We start from the raw sequence: 20,240 nt of genomic DNA on the forward strand, positions 1-20,240 counted from the left end.
ACAATAAAATTTTTTTTTTCCTCACAGTCAGATAGAGAATTAGAGAAGAAGTAGCACCTGAGTTAAATGTTGCTGTAAATGATTTTGAAATCTGTACCATAGGCAAGCCTTTAAGCACAAAACCACAATAATAAGCTGATTGGTCAGGAGAGTGGAGAGGGCGGGGCATACAACGTGACATAATAACCGAGGTAGTATAAATAGGGTCCTGTGCAGGATTCCCCCGCGGGTAAAGGAATGACTGACACTACAGGCAACAACGTGCTGCTCTTGGCAGTTTGTAAGTAAGATTTTTTTTTCAATAATATTTGCAGAAGTGCACACAGAAAAAAAGATGTGTGAAGTGTAACCCATGATTTTGCAATCTTTAACAAAGGGCCATCTGTTGGTAACACTGAAATTTTTTCTGTTCTCCAGAGTTCCAACCAGACCACTGAGGATAATATTCCCATCATTCAACACCAGACTATCAGTATGGAGGTGTCCAGTACAACGTAAGATAACTAAGTGTGTCGTGATTCTGGTGTGTGAAGCTTAATTGTAGTTATTATATCAATGTAATCTTGTGATACATATCTTAATGCACATCATCAACAGCACAGTTACAGTATATGCAGAGGTTAAATCACTGTTTGTCTCTTGCCAGTGTCCTGCCCATGGTCGGCCTCGGGTCCATGGCCCACTCAGCTGGACTTGCGGAGATTGCTGTCAGACTGTGCTTGAACCAAAGTAAACAGCTCTGTCCTCATGTTTGGGTTCCCATCCTGAAGCCCCTGCGCCCTTGCATCCGCCCCTCAATTTCAGATCAGCTATCCTCTGACGTCTTGAGCCGAGCCTATCTGACCAACCCCTTCCCATCTTCCTTGGACGACTGGGACGATGATGATGATGTTTTGCTCCCAATCAAGAACAAACGTGTGATTTTCGCTGACTCGTGCGGATTGTCCCTAACAGCCGTGCGGGTGTTTTCTGACGAAGAGGAGCAGCCTGACCTTGACCTCCTGCCATCGCTGCAGGGATTGGGAAGCATGACAGAGGATGGCTACAGCTGCACCGTCAGCACCTGCTGCCCAGGAACGAGCCTCAAACTGGGCTTCCCGCAGCCTTCTGCAGATTTCCAGGCCTTTCGTGCCAAGCTGGCAGAGAGCATGGTTACCCTGGAGAACTGCAGCCTTACAGAACAGATCGTCCAAGGTACCGTCCGAGTCAGGAACATCAGTTTCCAGAAGGATGTGCGTATACGTATCACCTTTGACTCGTGGCAGAGTTACAGAGACTTGCCCTGTACGTACGTGCAGAAACGCTTCGGAGGGCCTCAGACAGATATCTTTGAATTTGAAGTAGCCATTCCTAAAGTCCTAGATGCCAAAAGGAAGATAGAATTCTGTTTAAGTTATTTACCAGGAGGGCACAGCGAGCCGTTTTGGGACAATAACAGCGGACAGAATTACAGCATTGCTGTGTGTGTGAGCTCACACCTCTGTCGCGGGAAGAATCCAAGTGAAAGGGCATGACTTACTCAAGCTGGAAATGATCCAGATTTACAGACATAAAACAGCGGTCAAGGGGAAAGATGAGGTGGATATTTTTTTTTTTTATTACATTTGAATTCATTTTCATCATTTTTTAGACTTAGTAAGTGCTTTGTATAAAAAAGTCTTTAAAACAGGTCGTTCCATTGACTTTTCTTTTCCAGTTTTCTTTCACATTCAGTTTTAAAGGAGTGAGCCTTTTATTTTCACTGCATGCTCTTTTGTCATGTCCTACATATTGGCCACTTACCAGTGCATGCGTTACTGTTGTGCACCAGGGATGGGATCCCTTTCACTTTGGGCATTTCTGGGATTGCCATATAGGTCAGAGATTACTGGGCAGGGACAAACAGAAACCCCATAGCAAGAGAGAAGCTAATCTTAGCTCAGCCCTGTTTATAGAGCTGGGGCTTGCTGTCAGAGACTGATTGCAGGGAACTTTGGGATCCTATCTTCCCTATTACTTTCCTCCTAAAGCCCCAGCACAGAATGGCTCTGCTTTCATTGTCACATTGCACCATATTTTTCAGCAGTAAAAGTCTGCTGTGCAACATTTACACAATTTCCAAATCATAACTCTACAATGAGTTTTTTTTTAAGAAGCATTGGAGCATTTGGCAGGGATGCTGAAAACTAGAGTTTAAGCTAAAATAATAATTAATATGAGACATTTGGCAGTAGTAAGTCTTTTTTAAGACAAAGAATGTGGCAGTGACTTAAAAGAGAGAACATTGCAAGTAGAATTAGGAAAATATTTGTTATGACCTCCAATGTTTTAAAAAGGGCATTCTTCTAGCGTTTTTACTTTAAGGTTGTTTCAAACACAAGTTTCTTGAAGATAAATCACATCAGACTAGTAGTACAGCATAACAAAAATTAAATCAAACACATCTTCAGGGAAAAAATGTAAATTAGACAGACGAAAAAGATTTTCATAAAATGCCACAAAAGTACAGGAGAGCACAGGCGACTCTCAATAAATAAGGAGCACAGATATTTTCCAGCCTTCTAAAGCTTATCATGTCTTCAATTATGTTTTGTTCAGCAGTCATGGATGAACTGTGTTTCCAGCTGTGATCATGATGAAGCTCTGCGAAACACATTGTAAAAGTCTTCTATATAATACTCACTATTCTAGTCCAGGCAGGAGGGAAGAGGGGCAGCAGCATGCACGCACCCCGAGAGGTGGGCTGTTTCCACTGTTTTCTGACCTACACGTGATGGTCTCAACTGTTTTGCCTTGTGCAACGCTGTGGCTTTCAGTATTGCAGGCTCACACAATCAGGTTTGTCCTACACCTCCCTCAGCGTCCCACACTGATGTTGCACACTTTGCAGCTGGGGTCTTTTTTGGCGTTTGCAGTAGTCAGACTCATAAGCTGGTGGTGCCCGCTGATCTGCTCCACACTGCCCTGATCCAAAGGAACCGGATCCGTGAAAAGCACCTCAAGGATGACGTCGCTGGCATGGCAGTACAGAGGCTCCTCCTCCGGTCTCTGGGGGGCATTATATGTCAGGAAGGGGTTGGAGGCCAAGTCCAGCATAGGAAGGCGGGTGCGACAGAAGTTATCTCCCTCTGAGCCAACAGGGGCCAGCACCAGCACTACATAGTGGTAGGCTGTGTACATACAGTAGAAGTCTGCAAAGTACAGAGAAATGTTGGGGTTGAGCAGGCGTCCAGCTGGGATCTGGAAACGCAGGGGGCCGTATGGGGAGTCTTTGGGAGGGAGGCCTGTATCAAACTCTGTGTTGCAGCTGAAGAAGACTCCCTGCAGTTTGCCGTTGATAGGAGAACCATGACTGCCACTGATGTCTTTTAGAGCTGGACGCATCAGGCCGCCACATTCCCTCCTGACCCGAGATATGAAGACATAAAGAGGTATTATTCTTAACATCTTGGAAAATACACTTTCTTGATGTAGGTTTAATGAGAAAATTTATATCACTCTCATATGTCTGTACACTAAATCTGAAGCTACAGCTAGCAGTTAGCTTAGCACAAAGCCTGGAAACAGGTAGCCTGGCTCTGACCAAATAAAATTCACCTACCAGCACCTCTTAACTTTGTTTAATTAGAGCAAAACCAACATGTAAGGACATTTTAGCGTGGGTAATGTGCTAGACTATGTCTTGGTCATGGGTGTATTAAAAGAACTGGAAATAACTGAAAGTTGCTCAGTGGCGCATGAAGCCAAAAATGTTAAACTGCAGCATATGAAATTTCCAGGATGATCAGCAAATTAGCTCTCTGCTAACTTGAATGGGGATAAAAATCAGTTAATTGTGCATCTCTTCTAGACTTTACGAATGTTATCAGACTGAATGGATCAAATCCCAATAGAACAAGTCATTTCAGGGGGGTTGTGACACTGACTCACAGATGTGTCTTTCACAATTTAAGTCTATGGGAAAAAGTCCTTTTGGGCCCAGTGGCATCACATTAGGGGCTTGGAAGTTTGGCCACTACAAAAATTGTCTTCAAAGCTCGGTGCCCTTCTTGGGGGCTTGATCTTGGCCAGGTGCAGTGACTTCCTGGAGACTTCTTGTCACTGTGAGGTGCATGGCAACCAGTGTGCTACAGAGATGCTGATAGTCGTACTTCGTTATCACTGGACAAGGGTCAGGATGGCTGTTTCCTCGTTTTCAGTCTTTGTACATAGCCAAGCTAATTAATGGCCCACTGTAGCTTCCTTTCTACTGTACAAACATGATGTGTGTAATTGCTGGGTATATAACTCAGAGATATAAATGCAGCATGTACCTGACATAGTCGAAGTAGTCTGGGTGTTGGTTACGATAAAACACAGAAAATTTCAGCAGCCTCCCTGCAGAGCCCTTGGCCTTGTCAAGAAGCTGCTGAAGGTGCTCCATAGCATAGTCTGCAAAGTCGATGCAAAAGAGGCCTTGTGTAAAATGCTAATAACTACCTTGGGCTGTGACAGATTTTTTTTTCTATATTTTAAACTCAGTATAATACATTATTAGTGTTACTGTAGCTGTCAGGTATGTCATACCCCCGGTGCAGAACTCCACCACCTGGCTCCACTCCGACACCAGGTAGTCGCCGTCTGGCTGTCGGACAGCAGTTTGGACAGCAACACAGTACTCTGTCCGCGGGCTGAGGAACCAGTGTCCCCTCACTGCCATGGGCAGAGGCACAGCTTTGGCCACCAGCTTGGTTGGCACATCCTGGGGGACAAAGCAGGAAGGAGCTGACATCGGGGACAGGATGCACAGCTAGAACAGACTGCTGCATGTTTAATTTACATTTCAAAACAAACGTAAATGTTAAGTCAACCATTCCCCTCCATAAACTTTGCCTTATTAGCATGACATTCCACTTCAAGACCATGCTGCTGTAACTAGGATACACCTAATCAAATCAGCTGCTTTGTTTTGGCCAAAGCCTCTAATGAAGCACAGCTAATTACTAAAGGCTCAGAGGCCCATATATCCATGGCAACATCTCTGATGCAAGTTTGTTTGTGTGCCTCTTTGTGTATCACAGGGAGAGAACATATCCTGCATTCAGGAGCAACTGACTCAATCCTACCCCTGCCTTAACTTCACAAAAGCACATTTTGAGCTGTTGAACTGCCAGCTGCAGGTCATAATTACAGTCAGTATTTTACATCTGAAATGACGGCAGATCATAGATGTTACACTTCAGGTACTGGAGCTAAATTTAGACACCAAATTGATCAGTGAAATGCCAATAACGTTATTAGTTTGGGGGCATTCAACCAGTGTGAAAGAGGTAAAATCTTTCCCCCAGCAATATTTAAACAAGACTAATGGTGCGTTCCAGTATCCATACTATTTAGTAGCCTGTGCTAGAAAGAGATTTAGTACATGTATGTCCCAATACATAGTAAGCCGGTGTCAAATGCAGTATGCCAAAAATACCAGCATGTCCCATACTGCATCTGGCCACATTTTGCAGTATGCAATCCAGCAGGCTTTACAGGCTATTCTGACCCACAATCCTCTGCACAGTGGAAGATATGTCACATTTACTGAGCTCCGACAGATGACAGTTGGCAGCCCACTGACAGCTGACAGAAAATAAATCTTAAAAATAACCCGTAACAACAAAGGACTTAACTATAAAAATAACACTGATGTAGAAATGCAAATGTAATTTTACTGCTGTGAATAAAGTATTGCCTGTTAGAATCCAGTGGGTGCAGGCAAAAGTAAACAGTAAAATTGCAAAGTAACCGGCAGATTGTGAGGTTGATTTCTGTCTGGTTTGTTGTATCTCCAAGGTAACATTTCATGATAACTTCAAGATCTGCTGTGTTCTGAATCGCATACTTTTACTTTTTACTTTGAATTTCGTGCTAGCGACTGCAACGGATATATGAGCAAGAGGGTCAGAGTGTAAGCTGTAATGTCATGACCAGCCTATTATGTCCCAGTTGAATACATTTTCCGTGCGAAAATACAACTACAGCACATATTGTACTGAAAGTAAAGCAATGCAATTCAGAATGCAGGGTAAGAGTTGAAAGCCATATATACTAAATGCTGATGCTAATATGCTCACTATAAAAATGCTAACAGGGCTGATGTTAAGTCACAGTAGAGGCTAATGGGATTGTCATTAGCTCTGCAGGTATGCTTATTGTAAACACTGAAACTGATGATGGCTCACTCATGATGGCACTAAATATAAAGACAGCAGATCACCAAAGACAAAAGGGTTAATCCTCTGGGGAACATGAATGTCAGTACAAAATTTTGTGGCAATTTGTAAAATAGTATTTTTGTCAGGACTAAAATGGGAGTGACTAACAAACCAAAAAATTATTAAGTAAGATGTGACATGGAAATGTGTATTGTACATGCTAGAGATCTACAAAGCATCTCCTTTCATTTTTTTTTTAAAAAAATTAATAGTCCCTGACATGTATTTTAAAAAAGATAAGCTATTACACTGCTGCCTTATGTCTGTGGTGTATGAAATGTGCCTAATTTGTTAACATGAGTTCAACAGTTCTGTGCTGCAGATGAATTTGTCAGTTTAGTCCACTTTAAGAGGAAGCAATGTACAAGTGAGTCATTGGCCTGAAGCTGTTGACTGCACTCATTTTCCTTTTTCGCCTGTATTGGAAGTGACTGAAAGGGCGCAACCGCTGTTCAGTGTTCAGACTAATGCAGAATGAGGCAGTTGGACCCATCTGTTAACCCAACTAGACCTCAATAAAATGCTTGTTTCCCTGTGTCATTCAGACTGTAGGGCGTACAGAAGGAGGACTTCTTCATCACTGCTATGGTGAATATTGATAGATGTGAATCTAGAATACAGTATGAACATGAATAGAGTGGATAGGTATGTCCAGGGGAAGGATAGAGGAAGGTACATGAGGTCAGACCCTGTGTTTGAAGCGGTTGGGGTCCCTGCTCTCTTTGCGGCTTAGGTCAATGAAGAAGTGTGTGGCTCTGGCACTGTCCTCAGGGGTCATGTCCCACATAATGCGGAAGGAGTCGCAGGTCACCTCACAAATCTGGATGTTGCAGGGGGTGGAGAGAGGGGCGTCCATTTCTGTCATCTGCCATTAAACGGAGAGATCAGAGAGGATGGTTAGACCAGAGTGTAATCGCTGTAATACCAGCACTGCCGAACATCTGCTAAGAGAGATTAAATTGTGTCGCTCAGAGATACAAAGTGGACACTGTACAACAGTTCAGAAAGACCACATCTAAATTCGCCTCAGACAGAATCCAATTAACCTTTCATTTAGGGATCTGTGTCTGGGTTATTTATTCATTGTCCTGCTCTTTTCTCCTTTCCTCGCCCTCAGCTGACATTTCCCATCATTACACAACTCAATATGCTCCTGGCTGACTGACTGGCCTCTGCTTTCCCCCGTGCATTTCATAATCCACCTACAGCAGTCTCCCAGCAACCACACATCTGCAGCCTCACTCGGTCTTCTCCTGTGATTCTCAAGGAAGGGGGTCACAAACACACAAAAAAAATGCTGCTGCACCCGTCAGCAACAATTTAAACTGAAGGTAAGTTTTTCAACACTTAATGCCTCCTGGCTGAAACGCACGCCTTTTCAAAACAGCTGAGCTAAGTGAACTCCTTGCAGCTCGAGGGAAATCTTCCAGCAGCTTTTATACTTGTTTGGGCAGAGATAGTGGAGGTTTAAGTAGGTATCAGCAGCAGGTGATGTATGATCATATTTCCTTTAGTTGCCCATCAGTGATTCGATCCAGGCTGCTGCACATAGCCTTGAGTGCCGGGCCAAGGGGGAAGCTGTTGGTCAGCCTTTGTCTGTGTTTGATTAGCTGTCACCATCCCTCTCATAAACTGATGGCAAGTCTCTGCAGCATGTGCACAAGGCTTGTCTTCTTTTGCCCTAATACACATCTATTTCTCCACAGTTTGCTTGTAATTTCCATCCACCTTAAATGTGTTATTATCCTCTCCCCTGGCATTGCTTACTGATCTAAAGCTCCTTATTTCTGTCCAGCATCTCAACACCAGCAAATCACATTGCTTGTTTTCTTTATTAAAATCACTCTCACACTGAGCATATGCTAAACCACAGATGTGCCTAAAAATAACCCTATAGTACAATCGTTACACGCTCATTTTGCTGTCCGTGTGATCCTACAGATGCCTGCCGTAGTGTCATTGTCTGACTGTGAGGTCTGTTAAGGTGTTCTCCAGTCAGTATGATGGACAAGCTGCAGAACCTCATTAAAGCCTGTGAACTGTGAAATTTGTGCGGTAGCTCGTTCACAGGATGGGGCCAGGGGGAGAGAGCTGTTGCATCACGCATGTGTGTTTCCACGCATCAGTTTTCCAGCTGCCGTTCTCTTTTCTAACCACGGTGTCTTTTTCCGAGATAGAAACTGGGGCAAGAGGAGATTCTCACAGGGACAAGTCATCAAAGACCCCTATATGTGTGTCTGCGTGTGTTCCGCTTCTGGAATCGAATGCATGTGAGCACAGTTCACACGCAGGTTTCCATACTATTCACACAGTCCCCGTAGCCCTGATTTATAAATCAGCCTGTAAAAAAGAAATGAGAGCCAATTATCTCTGCAGCAGAACTAGCTCTCGTAGCCCACTGCTTGAAATCAGGCAACAGGGTCTAACTTGTAATTACATCAGGGACTCGCAGTATAAATCATAATTAGAAGTGTGTACATTTTGGCTGCTCAGTTACAGTTCTTACACTAGCTGATATCTGGCTGTTATCTCTGCGAGGCAGCATCATGAAAGGAGCTGCTGCATTCATGCATATGGAGCAGGGCACTGAAAGGAAGTCGGGTGCTTCAAAGTCATTTATTTTCTTCCAAGGAGAATACTTTACACATTTAGATGGTTGCACAGGAGGGAGGAAAAGAAGGCAGAATTTTCTCAGCACATGTTTGAAACTAAAGGAGTTGGAATGGCGGCTGCACAGAATGAAACGCGATGCAATATTGTGTGAAGTTCAATAAACAGGCTGTTAAACAGAGATGTTGTATGACTAATACAGTTTGAGGCGCTGCACCCCCCCACTTGCACAATTAAACCAGGCATTAACATTTAGGAGAATGGGCATCACATGAAACAGTGAGTGCTGCTGTATGAAATATCACCACAGTATTGTGTGAAATGGCATCGGTGGGATGTAATAAATGTCTGAAGTTGTGAAGAAATGTCATCACACATGCACATCAACATGCAATTAACATCATAACTACTGTATTATCTGACTTTATGTCTAATACTAGAGAAATGCAGAGATGAAATGCAACATTGCTTGATATTTCCAACTTAATACACTGAGAGAACAATATAACAGATCTATTTTCTGAGTGCTACAAGCATCTATAAGTAGGCTGATGATAGAAGAATTCCTTACTTGTATGAAGCTCAAATTCGAGATGGAAGAAGATTACAGCCGCGCGGATATCTACTATCTTCTTTATCTGCCTTTCTACTTGCCTCCTGTGCTGCAGTCGATGATAGATCCCCCAGGAAAACTGATTAGGAGGTGAAACGAACACACAGGCTCCTCTCTCAGTCTGTTTCTTGCTCACTCTCTGTGTCACACAAACACTCTAACCTCCCCCCTCCACCTCCCTCGCTCCCTCACTCCCCCTCCTCCCAGTCTCATTTTCGCTCTGGGCTCTTGAGCATGATGTTTACTTGACTCCTGTACGCAGCCACACAGGATGAATTAAATCCAAAACGAAGCAAGAAATGAGAATTTTCCAACTGGAGTGTGACCACGGTGAGACACTCTAGTCAACCTCGTCAGCATTGTGCCCTTCGCCAGCCAGTCATACACAACACATCAGGCGCCAGTAAGCCTGCCTTGAGGCGCAAAATCCACACACTCACACTCTGATATAGACTGAACACTTGCATAAATGTCACCTCGCAGATATGGAGTCAGTATGGGCATGAGAGCTGTGAGGGGAAAATATGAGCCTTTTTCTTTTTTACATGCTCCACTGGCCACTGCGCATTGAAAAGAGATTATGCTGAGTGATGTCCCAGTAAATTACATAGAGCTCCATCAAGACCTCAAAAATATACATGTGCCAACTGTTATGCCATATGGACTAACTCCACAGGCCATCTCCCCCCAGCCCAACCGGAGGCGAGGGATGCCACTGTGTAAGTCCAGAGTAAGCAGATTTCCCTTCATTTTCAGATGGATGTTTTTGTACTGGTTCAACCTCATGGGGACAACTTAATTTAGGATTTCAGTAGAGATTAAAGAGACCCTTCCCAGATTAATGGATAATCTGCTGCTGAAACAATGGATATGGGCATAGAATAAAGACAGATAACAAAAGGGATAAACTGATGGTGAGAGTGCAAGTCCTTTCACAAACACACAGTATTTGTGTTTTTAAAAAATGACAAAGATACATTGCCATAATTCTACAGACTGTGTGCAGTATTGAAAAGCTTGATTTATTTCCAGCCAGCAGCAGAAAAGTGATACCCTCAGAGTGTAATTAAACTGCAATCATCCATCATTAGTCATGCCATGACAGTCTGCCTCTGTCCAAATGACCCTCTCAGCTCCAGAGGTGGGAATAGCCAGTTTGTTAAGGGCGGGCTGGCTGTGAGTCTGTTGAGGAGAGAATTCTGGCCATTTACATAAACCATTTGTGATGCCTTAAAAAGGACGATATCTCTTGTATTTCAATGGTGTGTAAACATTAGCATATTTTAAAATTTTCTGAAAAAAAAACAAAAATAGTGGATTTATTTATCACAACTCACCCTTTGCATAACAGGACACCGACCCCAGGGTCCACGCATTATCAGCTGGACCAGACACCACCAGGTTGGACTGGATGTCTGGCCTGGAGCACCAAAGTAGTCAGAAAGAGCCCGGAGCTGAGATTTATTTCTTCTTCTTGCTCTTTCTACGGGAGGTGCGGGATGGCTCCAGAACAACTTGACTTTACAGAAGGTTAAGTATCATATTTGCATTTTTTTGTGTGTGTACCAATACAGTCTATGATACCATATTATGGACAAATTTCACAAATATGCTGCCTTGATTTTTAAGGACGTAACATTTGGGTACGTGGATGAGTCACTCATGTCTTTGTTTTCAAGTATACACTGACCAACCTCCGTGTATATTTGCAAAAATCACATTACAACAATACCATTTAAAAAACATACATTAGCAATTATATATAATTCATAAATCACTTGTGGTGCCACATCTGGCACCTCTAGTACATTATGTGATACATGATGGTCACAATGATGTAGATTCAGTGTTGTCTGTCAGAGAAGACAATAGTGAAGGCCTCTGCCTGTGTAGTATGAAAAGCTGTGTGTCAACCTGTGGGAAACAGATATGGTGAAAATAATTTACTCTGCTCATTCATAGCCTATTTGTAGGACTACCACTGTTCTTTTCACAATACTATGTCACAGATGTGTGTGTATACCCCCCTCCTGGGGGATGATAGTGTGTCTTCCTCAAGCTCAGTACTCCCACCAGAGGCCTGGGAGTTTGAGGGTTGTGCACAGTATCTTAGATGTTGCACTCCAGAGACCTCAGATGTTGTACCTGTAATCTGCTGGAGCCACTCTCTAAGTTTGGGAGTCACAGTCCCGAGTCCCCGATTACCACTGGCACCACTGTTGCCTTTACTCCCCACATCTTCTCTAGCTCCTTTTTCAGCCTCTGGTATTTTCCAAGCTTCTGATGTTCCTTCTCCCTGATTTTGCTGTCACTTGGGATTGCTACATCTATCACCACTGCCTTCCTCTGTTGTTTGTCCATCAACACAATGTCTGGTTGGTCAGCCAGCACCAGTATGTCAGCGTGGATCTGGAAGTCCCCTAGGATCTTAGCTCGGTCATTCTCAACCACCCTCGGATGTGTCTTCCATGGTGACCTTGGGACTTCCAGCCCACATTCATTGCAGATGTTCCTGTACACTATGCCAGTCATTTGGGTATGGCGTTCCATGTATGCTGTTCCTGCCTGCATCTTACACCCTGCTATTATGTGCTGAACTGCCTCAGGATTATCTTTGCACAGCCTGCACCTGGGGTCCTGTCTGGTGTGGTAGACCCCTGCTTCTAGTGATCTTGCACTAAGTGCCTGTTCATGTGCTGACATGATTAGTGCTTCTCTGCTGTCTCTCAGTCCAGCCTTTTCCAGCCACTGGTACGATTTGTTGACGTTGGCCACCTCTTCAATCTGTCTGTGGTACATGCCGTGCAGGGACTCGTCCTTCCATGATGGTTCATCCCCTTCTAATGCATTCTCAGGTTTCTGCTGCCTGAGGTATTCACTTAGCAGCTCAAATATGTATATGTACACACACACACACGCACACACACACACACACACACACACACACACACACACACATATATACTGGCCTATTGCATAGGCTACTATAACTCTACAATTATATAATATATACTATATATAGCAGGCTCGCAAGCCATGCATAGGCTCTTAATGTATTAGCCCAGTATGTTACCAGTAGTATACCTGAAATTATATATGTTTGAGATTTGGATTAATAGGTTCTGAAATCACCACCACTTTTAAATGAAAATTGCGTAATCAGTTAATCCATGTTTTTAACTGTTGTTAAATGTCCTTTTATAAATTGAATTTTGTTGTCTGAGTTTTGTCCATTATGTCTATTTTCATGAGAAGCACCCAGTTCCTATAATGTCCATATTGTAAAGCACTTTGTGCTGCATTTATTGTTATTATTATTGTTGTTGTTAATACTACTACTACCACTACTGCTACTACTACTGACAATAATAATAATAATAATAATAATAATAATAATAATAATAATAATAATAATAATAATTTATCCAGTGTGTTGAACAATGAGCCATGTGTATACGCCTTCCCTCCTTATATTTTATATATACCAACTGCACTTAATACAGTGTTTCAAAATGAGCATATTATTATTGATTTATTATATAAACTCGTAATATATACATACACATAGTCCACAAAGCAACGAAATTATCCACAGGCTAGAAAACTGTAAAAGCTTTCCATACGACAGTGTTTGAGTATGCGCCTCTTCCTGCGCAGGTTTGATGCGCGTGAGCTCAGGCTGATGACATTGCGGAAGTGTCATGGCGTCGTGCGGCATGCATTGTCAGAAGCAGCACTAGCTCAAAACAACTTGTAATGACTCTTCTCTTATAACTTTGGACTGAATATCTAATTAGGACATCCGAGGATTCATAAGGTAAATATCTAGAGAGGCATGTGGAGTCAATAGTTATTCCTGAGAGCGTTCAAGTTTAGCATACTGGTGCTGTATGCTTGTATTCGTGTTTTAATTTGGCCACGTGTTGATGAATTTATGCCACTGTTGATGCAATGTCATGAAATATTGTAAGTCGTGACATAAAAGGTGTGACGTGGTCGTTGGCTTTTATTCTTAAAATGACTGTCAGTTGTTTATGTCCCTGGACTTTATTGCTGTGGTCAAAGAGCAGGGGTGCTTTTAGTTTAGCTTTGTTTTTAGGTCAGAGGAACACTGTTTATAATAAATACTTTACAACAATCAAGTTATAGAGTATTTCAGTTAAACCTGAACACATTAACTTGCCAGCACATGTAGGTTACTCAAATATAGCACTCTTAAACCAACCTCATCAAGGCTTCACATAAAAAAACATTGGAAATGACTTAAAACAATCAGACTGTATAAATGCATCATCAGCTGCTCAGAAAAGACATCAACAAAGACAAAAATAACCACATCATCTTCCTCATTCCATCTTCTGTGGAAGAAATAAGCCAATGTATCTCTGTTCCTTCTTTTATCCACATTACAACAATCATTCTAGTAAGAATATCTGTATTGGTATTCATGTTATTAATCAGTCACACATACATACGGTCTTTATCCTTTTTACCACATGTGTCTGGTTTAGGATGGCAGATTCAGGCTCAGGTGACCCCAGCGGTCAACGGGTGCCAACCCCTGGAGGGAGCGGTATAGGACTGCTTATGGGCCGCAGACCACCTGCCGCCATCTCTACTGGTCGTCTCCCCTCAATGCGATCAAGAGACCTCACCCTGGGAGGAGTGAAGAAGGTAATGTGCCGTATCTCACCGCTGGAAATTATCATTGTCCGGGAAATGTTCACATGCACTGGCAAGTACTGTTTTTGTGTTTTATTTTTAGAAAACCTTCACACCCAACATTATTGGTCGAAAAGCCAGAGATGAGTAAGTCCTCAGCTGACATCAAATGGAAAAAAAATCATGAATTCAACTATCTCTTTGACTGTTAGCCAATGATTTGTTTTTCTGTTATGGCAGGACAAAAGCTGAGGATGGGCAGAGGAGGGACAGGAAGGATGTAGGTCGAGGTCGTGGCCCGAGAGATAGAGGCAGGGGCCGAGGTCGCCAAGAGACCATCCAGTCCCACTCTATCTTTGAGCAGGGGCCTGCAGAGATGATGATGAAAAAGAGAGGTAAGAGTTCAGCTTGATGACCGCTCACTCTGTACTGCTAGTGATTTTTTCTTTTATACACTCTATATTACTCATGCTGAATTGTTTCTTGATTCAAGTGCCTCTGTATCACACACACAGGAAGCTATGAAAGTGAGAAAGAAGCTCCGAGTGTGGGACCTTCACCCATCATCAATATTAAAAAGGAGAAGAGAGAGACGGAGGAAGAGACCAAAGAGATTCTTGCCAAGCTGGAGCGAGATAACGTAAGTCCCTTGGCTGTCAGTCATCTTTATTAAGAAGCTTTATTTTGCATTTTCCTTAAATTTAACTTCTCTATTGCATTTTCTCAGTTTATAGACGATCCCTTCCTGAGGAGTGAGCGGAGGAGCTGCCCCGTCCAGCTTCCCCTCGCTGTATCAGGATGGGGATTCACAGAAGAATTTTCTAACGCTGCTGTTAAAGTCGAGAAGATGGACGAGGACAGTGAACCCATGGAAAACGCAGTTGAAGGTACTGAGATAAAACTAAAAGCTCTTGTATCTAAGCAGCAGTTTCCATGTCAGCAGCTTGTATTTCCAATGATAGTTTGTGAAAGCAGGAAGTAAATCTTCCAAAATACACTTTATCGTCTCTTCAGTGAAACAGGAGCCAGAGGAAACCGAAATAAAGAAGTCAGAGGGAGCTTTCAGGCCCCCTCCTCTCCCTGAGCCTGAAGTGCTTCCTGACCTGCTGCATAGATGGAGCCTGAGCAAAGGGGATGAGCTGTTCTTCATGCAGATGCCTGACACGCTGCCCGGCCAGCCTCCAACCAAAGAGCTCAGGCCCACGAAAACTGAGGTGCAGTCAGAGGATGGACAGTCTGTGCTCCTGAAAACAGAGTCGCAGGTAGATACAGTTGTCGTTTTCATGTTAAAAACATGATGATATTGAGGTCACGTGTGTAAATGGTATTGTTATTTTAAATAGGAGGAGGAAGCTGAAGACAACATGTGCAATCTGAAAGACCTGCGGGAGGGTCTCATAGGAAAGATGCTGGTGCGGAAGTCTGGCCGGGTCCAGCTCATACTGGGACATGTGACACTCGATGTGTCTCTAGGAGCATCATGCTCTTTCCTTCAGGTATGATTGTAGTATTGATGTGTCTCTATCTGTCTCTGTTTTACACATGCTGGCTTAGCTTAACTTTGTTTGACTCGGCATGTCAGCCCAGCGCAGCAAGGATTTATGTCTCCATTATAACAAGGCAACCTGCTTGAAGGTGTGTCTTTTACTGATATCGGTCTTGTCTTGAATCAAAGTTTATAACCAGCAGGATGATCCATAGCTAGAGTCCCCTGTTATTTTGCTGCAAGTGTTTTCACACACAGTACGGCAGTTAAAATATGTTTACCTGTTGGAAATAATTTGTTTGCAGAGGTGCAGAAAAGCTCCGTTTCCAACAAGCAGTACAGTACAGTTCAGTTTGATACGCTTTTTTCCCCATTTCCACTGTGAAAAGTTGTGGATGGTACCAATGGAACTGTTCTGTACCGTAACCATTTATGGTTCTCCTCCTTCTGTTGGGGTCCCTAGCACACAGATCTGGTACTAACAGGTGGAGCTGTGAACCCTGCTGTCTGTTGCTTGGTCAGTAGCGGACAGTCACTTTGCTCAGGGCTGAGTTGTGGCTGGTTTTGAGGCTCATGTAACCACTGGTCATACCATGGAGAGTTTTATTAGTATGTAACTATAAAATGAAAGGATGTTTTGCTGCCTCTCGCAGCAGCTGGAGTCAGAGAGAAAAATAACTTAATTCACTAACTTGTAATAAGTCTTGGATAAGAGGCGAAACGGCTTCTAGACAAAATCAAAGTCCAGTTGCCTACGATTTAATTGTTGCCAGAATAACTTGTAATGTTACTCAGTGTATATGAGTTGATGACGTGAATCCATCAGCATACCTTAAACATCACTGTGACAACTTTGACCATTACTTTTTATATGACAGACACTTCTAGTAGTGAGTGGATCTTCAAGTGTTTATAGATATATATATAAGGTATATATATATATATATATATATACAGTACAGGCCAAAAGTTTGGACACACCTTCTCATTCAATGCGTTTTCTTTATTTTCATGACTATTTACATTGTAGATTCTCACTGAAGGCATCAAAACTATGAATGAACACATGTGGAGTTATGTACTTAACAAAAAAAGGTGAAATAACTGAAAACATGTTTTATATTCTAGTTTCTTCAAAATAGCCACCCTTTGCTCTGATGACTGCTTTGCACACTCTTGGCATTCTCTCCATGAGCTTCAAGAGGTAGTCACCTGAAATGGTTTCCACTTCACAGGTGTGCCTTATCAGGGTTAATTAGTGGAATTTCTTGCTTTATCAATGGGGTTGGGACCATCAGTTGTGTTGTGCAGAAGTCAGGTTAATACACAGCCGACAGCCCTATTGGACAACTGTTAAAATTCATATTATGGCAAGAACCAATCAGCTAACTAAAGAAAACGAGTGGCCATCATTACTTTAAGAAATGAAGGTCAGTCAGTCCGAAAAATTGCAAAAACTTTAAATGTGTCCCCAAGTGGAGTCGCAAAAACCATCAAGCGCTACAACGAAACTGGCACACATGAGGACCGACCCAGGAAAGGAAGACCAAGAGTCACCTCTGCTTCTGAGGATCAGTTCATCCAAGTCACCAGCCTCAGAAATCGCAAGTTAACAGCAGCTCAGATCAGAGACCAGATGAATGCCACACAGAGTTCTAGCAGCAGACCCATCTCTAGAACAACTGTTAAGAGGAGACTGCGCGAATCAGGCCTTCATGGTCAAATAGCTGCTAGGAAACCACTGCTAAGGAGAGGCAACAAGCAGAAGAGATTTGTTTGGGCCAAGAAACACAAGGAATGGACATTAGACCAGTGGAAATCTGTGCTTTGGTCTGATGAGTCCAAATTTGAGATCTTTGGTTCCAACCGCCGTGTCTTTGTGAGACGCAGAAAAGGTGAACGGATGGATCCCACATGCCTGGTTCCCACTGTGAAGCATGGAGGAGGTGTGATGGTGTGGGGGTGTTTTGCTGGTGACACTGTTGGGGATTTATTCAAAATTGAAGGCACACTGAACCAGCATGGCTACCACAGCATCCTGCAGCGACATGCCATCCCATCCGCTTTGCGTTTAGTTGGACGATCATTTATTTTTCAACAGGACAATGACCCCAAACACACCTCCAGGCTGTGTAAGGGCTATTTGACCAAGAAGGAGAGTGATGGAGTGCTGCGGCAGATGACCTGGCCTCCACAGTCACGGACCTGAACCCAATCGAGATGGTTTGGGGTGAGCTGGACCGCAGAGTGAAGGCAAAGGGGCCAACAAGTGCTAAACACCTCTGGGAACTCCTTCAAGACTGTTGGAAAACCATTTCAGGTGACTACCTCTTGAAGCTCATGGAGAGAATGCCAAGAGTGTGCAAAGCAGTAATCAGAGCAAAGGGTGGCTATTTTGAAGAAACTAGAATATAAAACATGTTTTCAGTTATTTCACCTTTTTTGTTAAGTACATAACTCCACATGTGTTCATTCATAGTTTTGATGCCTTCAGTGAGAATCTACAATGTAAATCGTCATGAAAATAAAGAAAACGCATTGAATGAGAAGGTGTGTCCAAACTTTTGGCTGTATATATATATATATATATATATATATATATATATATATATATATATATATATATATATATATATATGTATATATTAAATTTGAGTGGATTATGTGAACTGTATATATTGTAATCCTCACTCTGAGGAAAAAAAAAAAGCATTGTGGAGCGTCGTTCCTGTGGGCTCCAGCAACACTAAGCTTGCCTTAGAAGGACTAAATGCACAAAAATGCGCTATTTTTAAATATCCCATCCAGAGAGACTCTCACTGCAGCCTGTTTTTTGTTCAAATGTCAATGTGTAATCCTGTTCTGTGGACAGTACCGGTCACCGGTGAAGAGCCAGGACATACAGTGAGTGCTGTATGGAGCAGTGAGTGACAATAACCCCGGCCAAATTTAAGATTGCTGTTTGCGGTGGAAACGCTAAGCGGACCAAGTCTTCCTCCCTGTGGTATTAGTAGACTTGTTTTTTTATTGAAGCAGTTATCAAAGTTCTGCTAAATCGGTGATAAACATATTTAATTTCCTGTAGATTTCTTCACAATAAAAGTAATAAAAGTTTTGTTTTACTGAAGCAGGAAAATAAGGAAATGTTGGGTTTTCATCAGCAGTAACTTAACATGACTCCAGACTGAGAGGGAACATGAAACTGTAAAATAAAGCAAATATCTGAAGCACAAACATGGATGCAAGAGAGAAACCAAACTCCAAACCACAGTGGTTCAATTAGAAGCTACAAAAGTACAGAGAACTGAACACACAGAGACTTTGAAGTGTGCCTTTCTCTCTGGTCTGCATAGACATGAGTTGAGTCTTACAACACACAGCATGTTTTAGGTGGAGAAGGAAGTTGTCAAGGGTTGGCTGCAGTTGTCAAGACATTACTGCTACCTGCTTTAGGGTGGTCTGGCATGCTTTTGGCTCGACTCAAGAGATGGTCCATCTCGGGTGCAGCTTGGCCTGACTCAACATGTTAACACTGTCAAAGGAAATGCAAATTGTCTTGGCATGGGTTGATTCGGCGCAGCCAGAACTGACAGTGGAAAAGCCTATTTGTCTTCATACTGTATTTGTTTCTCCACGGTGCAACACTGTTTGTCTTTCAGTACCTTTCTACACACCACTGTTCATCATAGAATAAATATTTATTTGCTCTCAGTTAATAACATTTCTGACATGCTTTTCTCTCCTCCCCCACCCTCTGTTTTTTCAGGAGCTGGTCTCTATTGGTGCAGAGGGAAGAACAGGCGACTTGAGTGTATTAGGGAATGTCAAACACAAAATGGTTTGTTCCCCAGACTTCGAGGCTCTACTGGAGAGCAACGTTTGATGCTCGTCAGAGCAGCGGTGGTCTGAGCCTCCTGGGTGTACATGTGATGGTTGTGATGTTGACAAGATGTTCACTTTGGCTATGGACTGTCCCTTTGGAACCTGACATAAAATAAAACTACGGTGGCCGCCGATTGTGCTTCTGTGCTTTCAGAGAGGCATTAATAACATATTGAAATCCACTACCTATAGATATGAAACATAACTGAGGTTTTAGTTTTGTCTTGTGTAACAGGCATATTAATACAGGGTTCAAAGGTTGAATGGTGTGCCAAATATTAGTACTGTTTTCATTTCTCTACATCTGAGATTACTTGACAAGGCTGTAAATGGATGTACATGTGTGAATAAAGAAAAGTTTTGTTATTCCAATATGTCAGTGTCAGATGTTTTAAATTGTTGGTTCACTCAAATTACGCACAAATAAAAAAACACACATTTTTATGTACCTCTAGTGACCATGCAGACACATATTTGGCTTTATTTGTGTTGGTTATGGATATGAGATAACTATCCTGATAGAAATATTGGGTAGTTGCATTTATAACAATGTGACAGTCTCTTACTCACCCTGCTGCTCCCGTCTTGAGCCTTAGCAGTCGAAAAACATGCTTTAATTTTAGTTTTAGAATTGCACAATAGCTTCTAACTGTACTTGTGTTTATTTTTTCCTTCATTTGACTGCATCACTTTAATCAAAGTATTGCTCTATAGCGCCACTGGTGGTCACATTGTGTAAATGCCATATTAAATGTCAGTGCAGTAT

At 42.6% G+C, this 20,240-nt stretch overlaps 3 protein-coding genes across 6 annotated transcripts; 2 read left to right on the forward strand and 1 right to left on the reverse strand.

Moving 5' to 3' along the window:
- The first annotated feature begins 155 nt into the window (after positions 1-155).
- On the forward strand, positions 156-1,668 carry ppp1r3c2b (protein phosphatase 1 regulatory subunit 3C2, duplicate b). The gene is made up of 3 exons (XM_049578981.1): positions 156-280; positions 418-494; positions 647-1,668. The coding sequence occupies exons 2-3, from the start codon at positions 475-477 to the stop codon at positions 1,512-1,514; spliced, it is 888 nt and encodes a 295-aa protein (XP_049434938.1). The 5' UTR covers positions 156-280; positions 418-474; the 3' UTR covers positions 1,515-1,668.
- On the forward strand, positions 1,451-19,848 carry polr3d (polymerase (RNA) III (DNA directed) polypeptide D). 3 transcript variants are annotated; one of them, XM_049578974.1, is made up of 9 exons: positions 1,451-1,578; positions 13,956-14,118; positions 14,210-14,253; positions 14,347-14,501; positions 14,622-14,746; positions 14,834-14,993; positions 15,121-15,368; positions 15,450-15,602; positions 19,359-19,848. In XM_049578974.1, exons 1-9 carry the CDS (start codon positions 1,574-1,576, stop codon positions 19,473-19,475), a joined length of 1,170 nt encoding a protein of 389 aa, XP_049434931.1. In that variant the 5' UTR covers positions 1,451-1,573; the 3' UTR covers positions 19,476-19,848. The 3 variants fall into 3 exon arrangements, with proteins under 3 accessions (XP_049434931.1, XP_049434930.1, XP_049434932.1); XM_049578973.1 differs by lacking the exon at positions 1,451-1,578 and adding an exon at positions 12,146-12,315; XM_049578975.1 differs by lacking the exon at positions 1,451-1,578 and adding an exon at positions 12,355-13,261.
- On the reverse strand, positions 1,806-9,512 carry LOC125890375 (phytanoyl-CoA hydroxylase-interacting protein). Of its 2 annotated transcripts, XM_049578978.1 has the most exons (5): positions 9,403-9,512; positions 6,910-7,086; positions 4,546-4,720; positions 4,293-4,410; positions 1,806-3,382 (listed from the first exon to the last, which is right to left on the reverse strand). In XM_049578978.1, exons 2-5 carry the CDS (start codon positions 7,084-7,086, stop codon positions 2,836-2,838), a joined length of 1,017 nt encoding a protein of 338 aa, XP_049434935.1. In that variant the 5' UTR covers positions 9,403-9,512; the 3' UTR covers positions 1,806-2,835. The 2 variants fall into 2 exon arrangements, with proteins under 2 accessions (XP_049434935.1, XP_049434937.1); XM_049578980.1 differs by lacking the exon at positions 9,403-9,512 and having other exon boundaries at positions 6,910-7,330.
- Positions 19,849-20,240: the final 392 nt, after the last annotated feature.

This window comes from Epinephelus fuscoguttatus, linkage group LG6 (genome assembly GCF_011397635.1).
Source record: "Epinephelus fuscoguttatus linkage group LG6, E.fuscoguttatus.final_Chr_v1".
In the NCBI taxonomy this organism is placed as follows: domain Eukaryota; kingdom Metazoa; phylum Chordata; class Actinopteri; order Perciformes; family Serranidae; genus Epinephelus; species Epinephelus fuscoguttatus.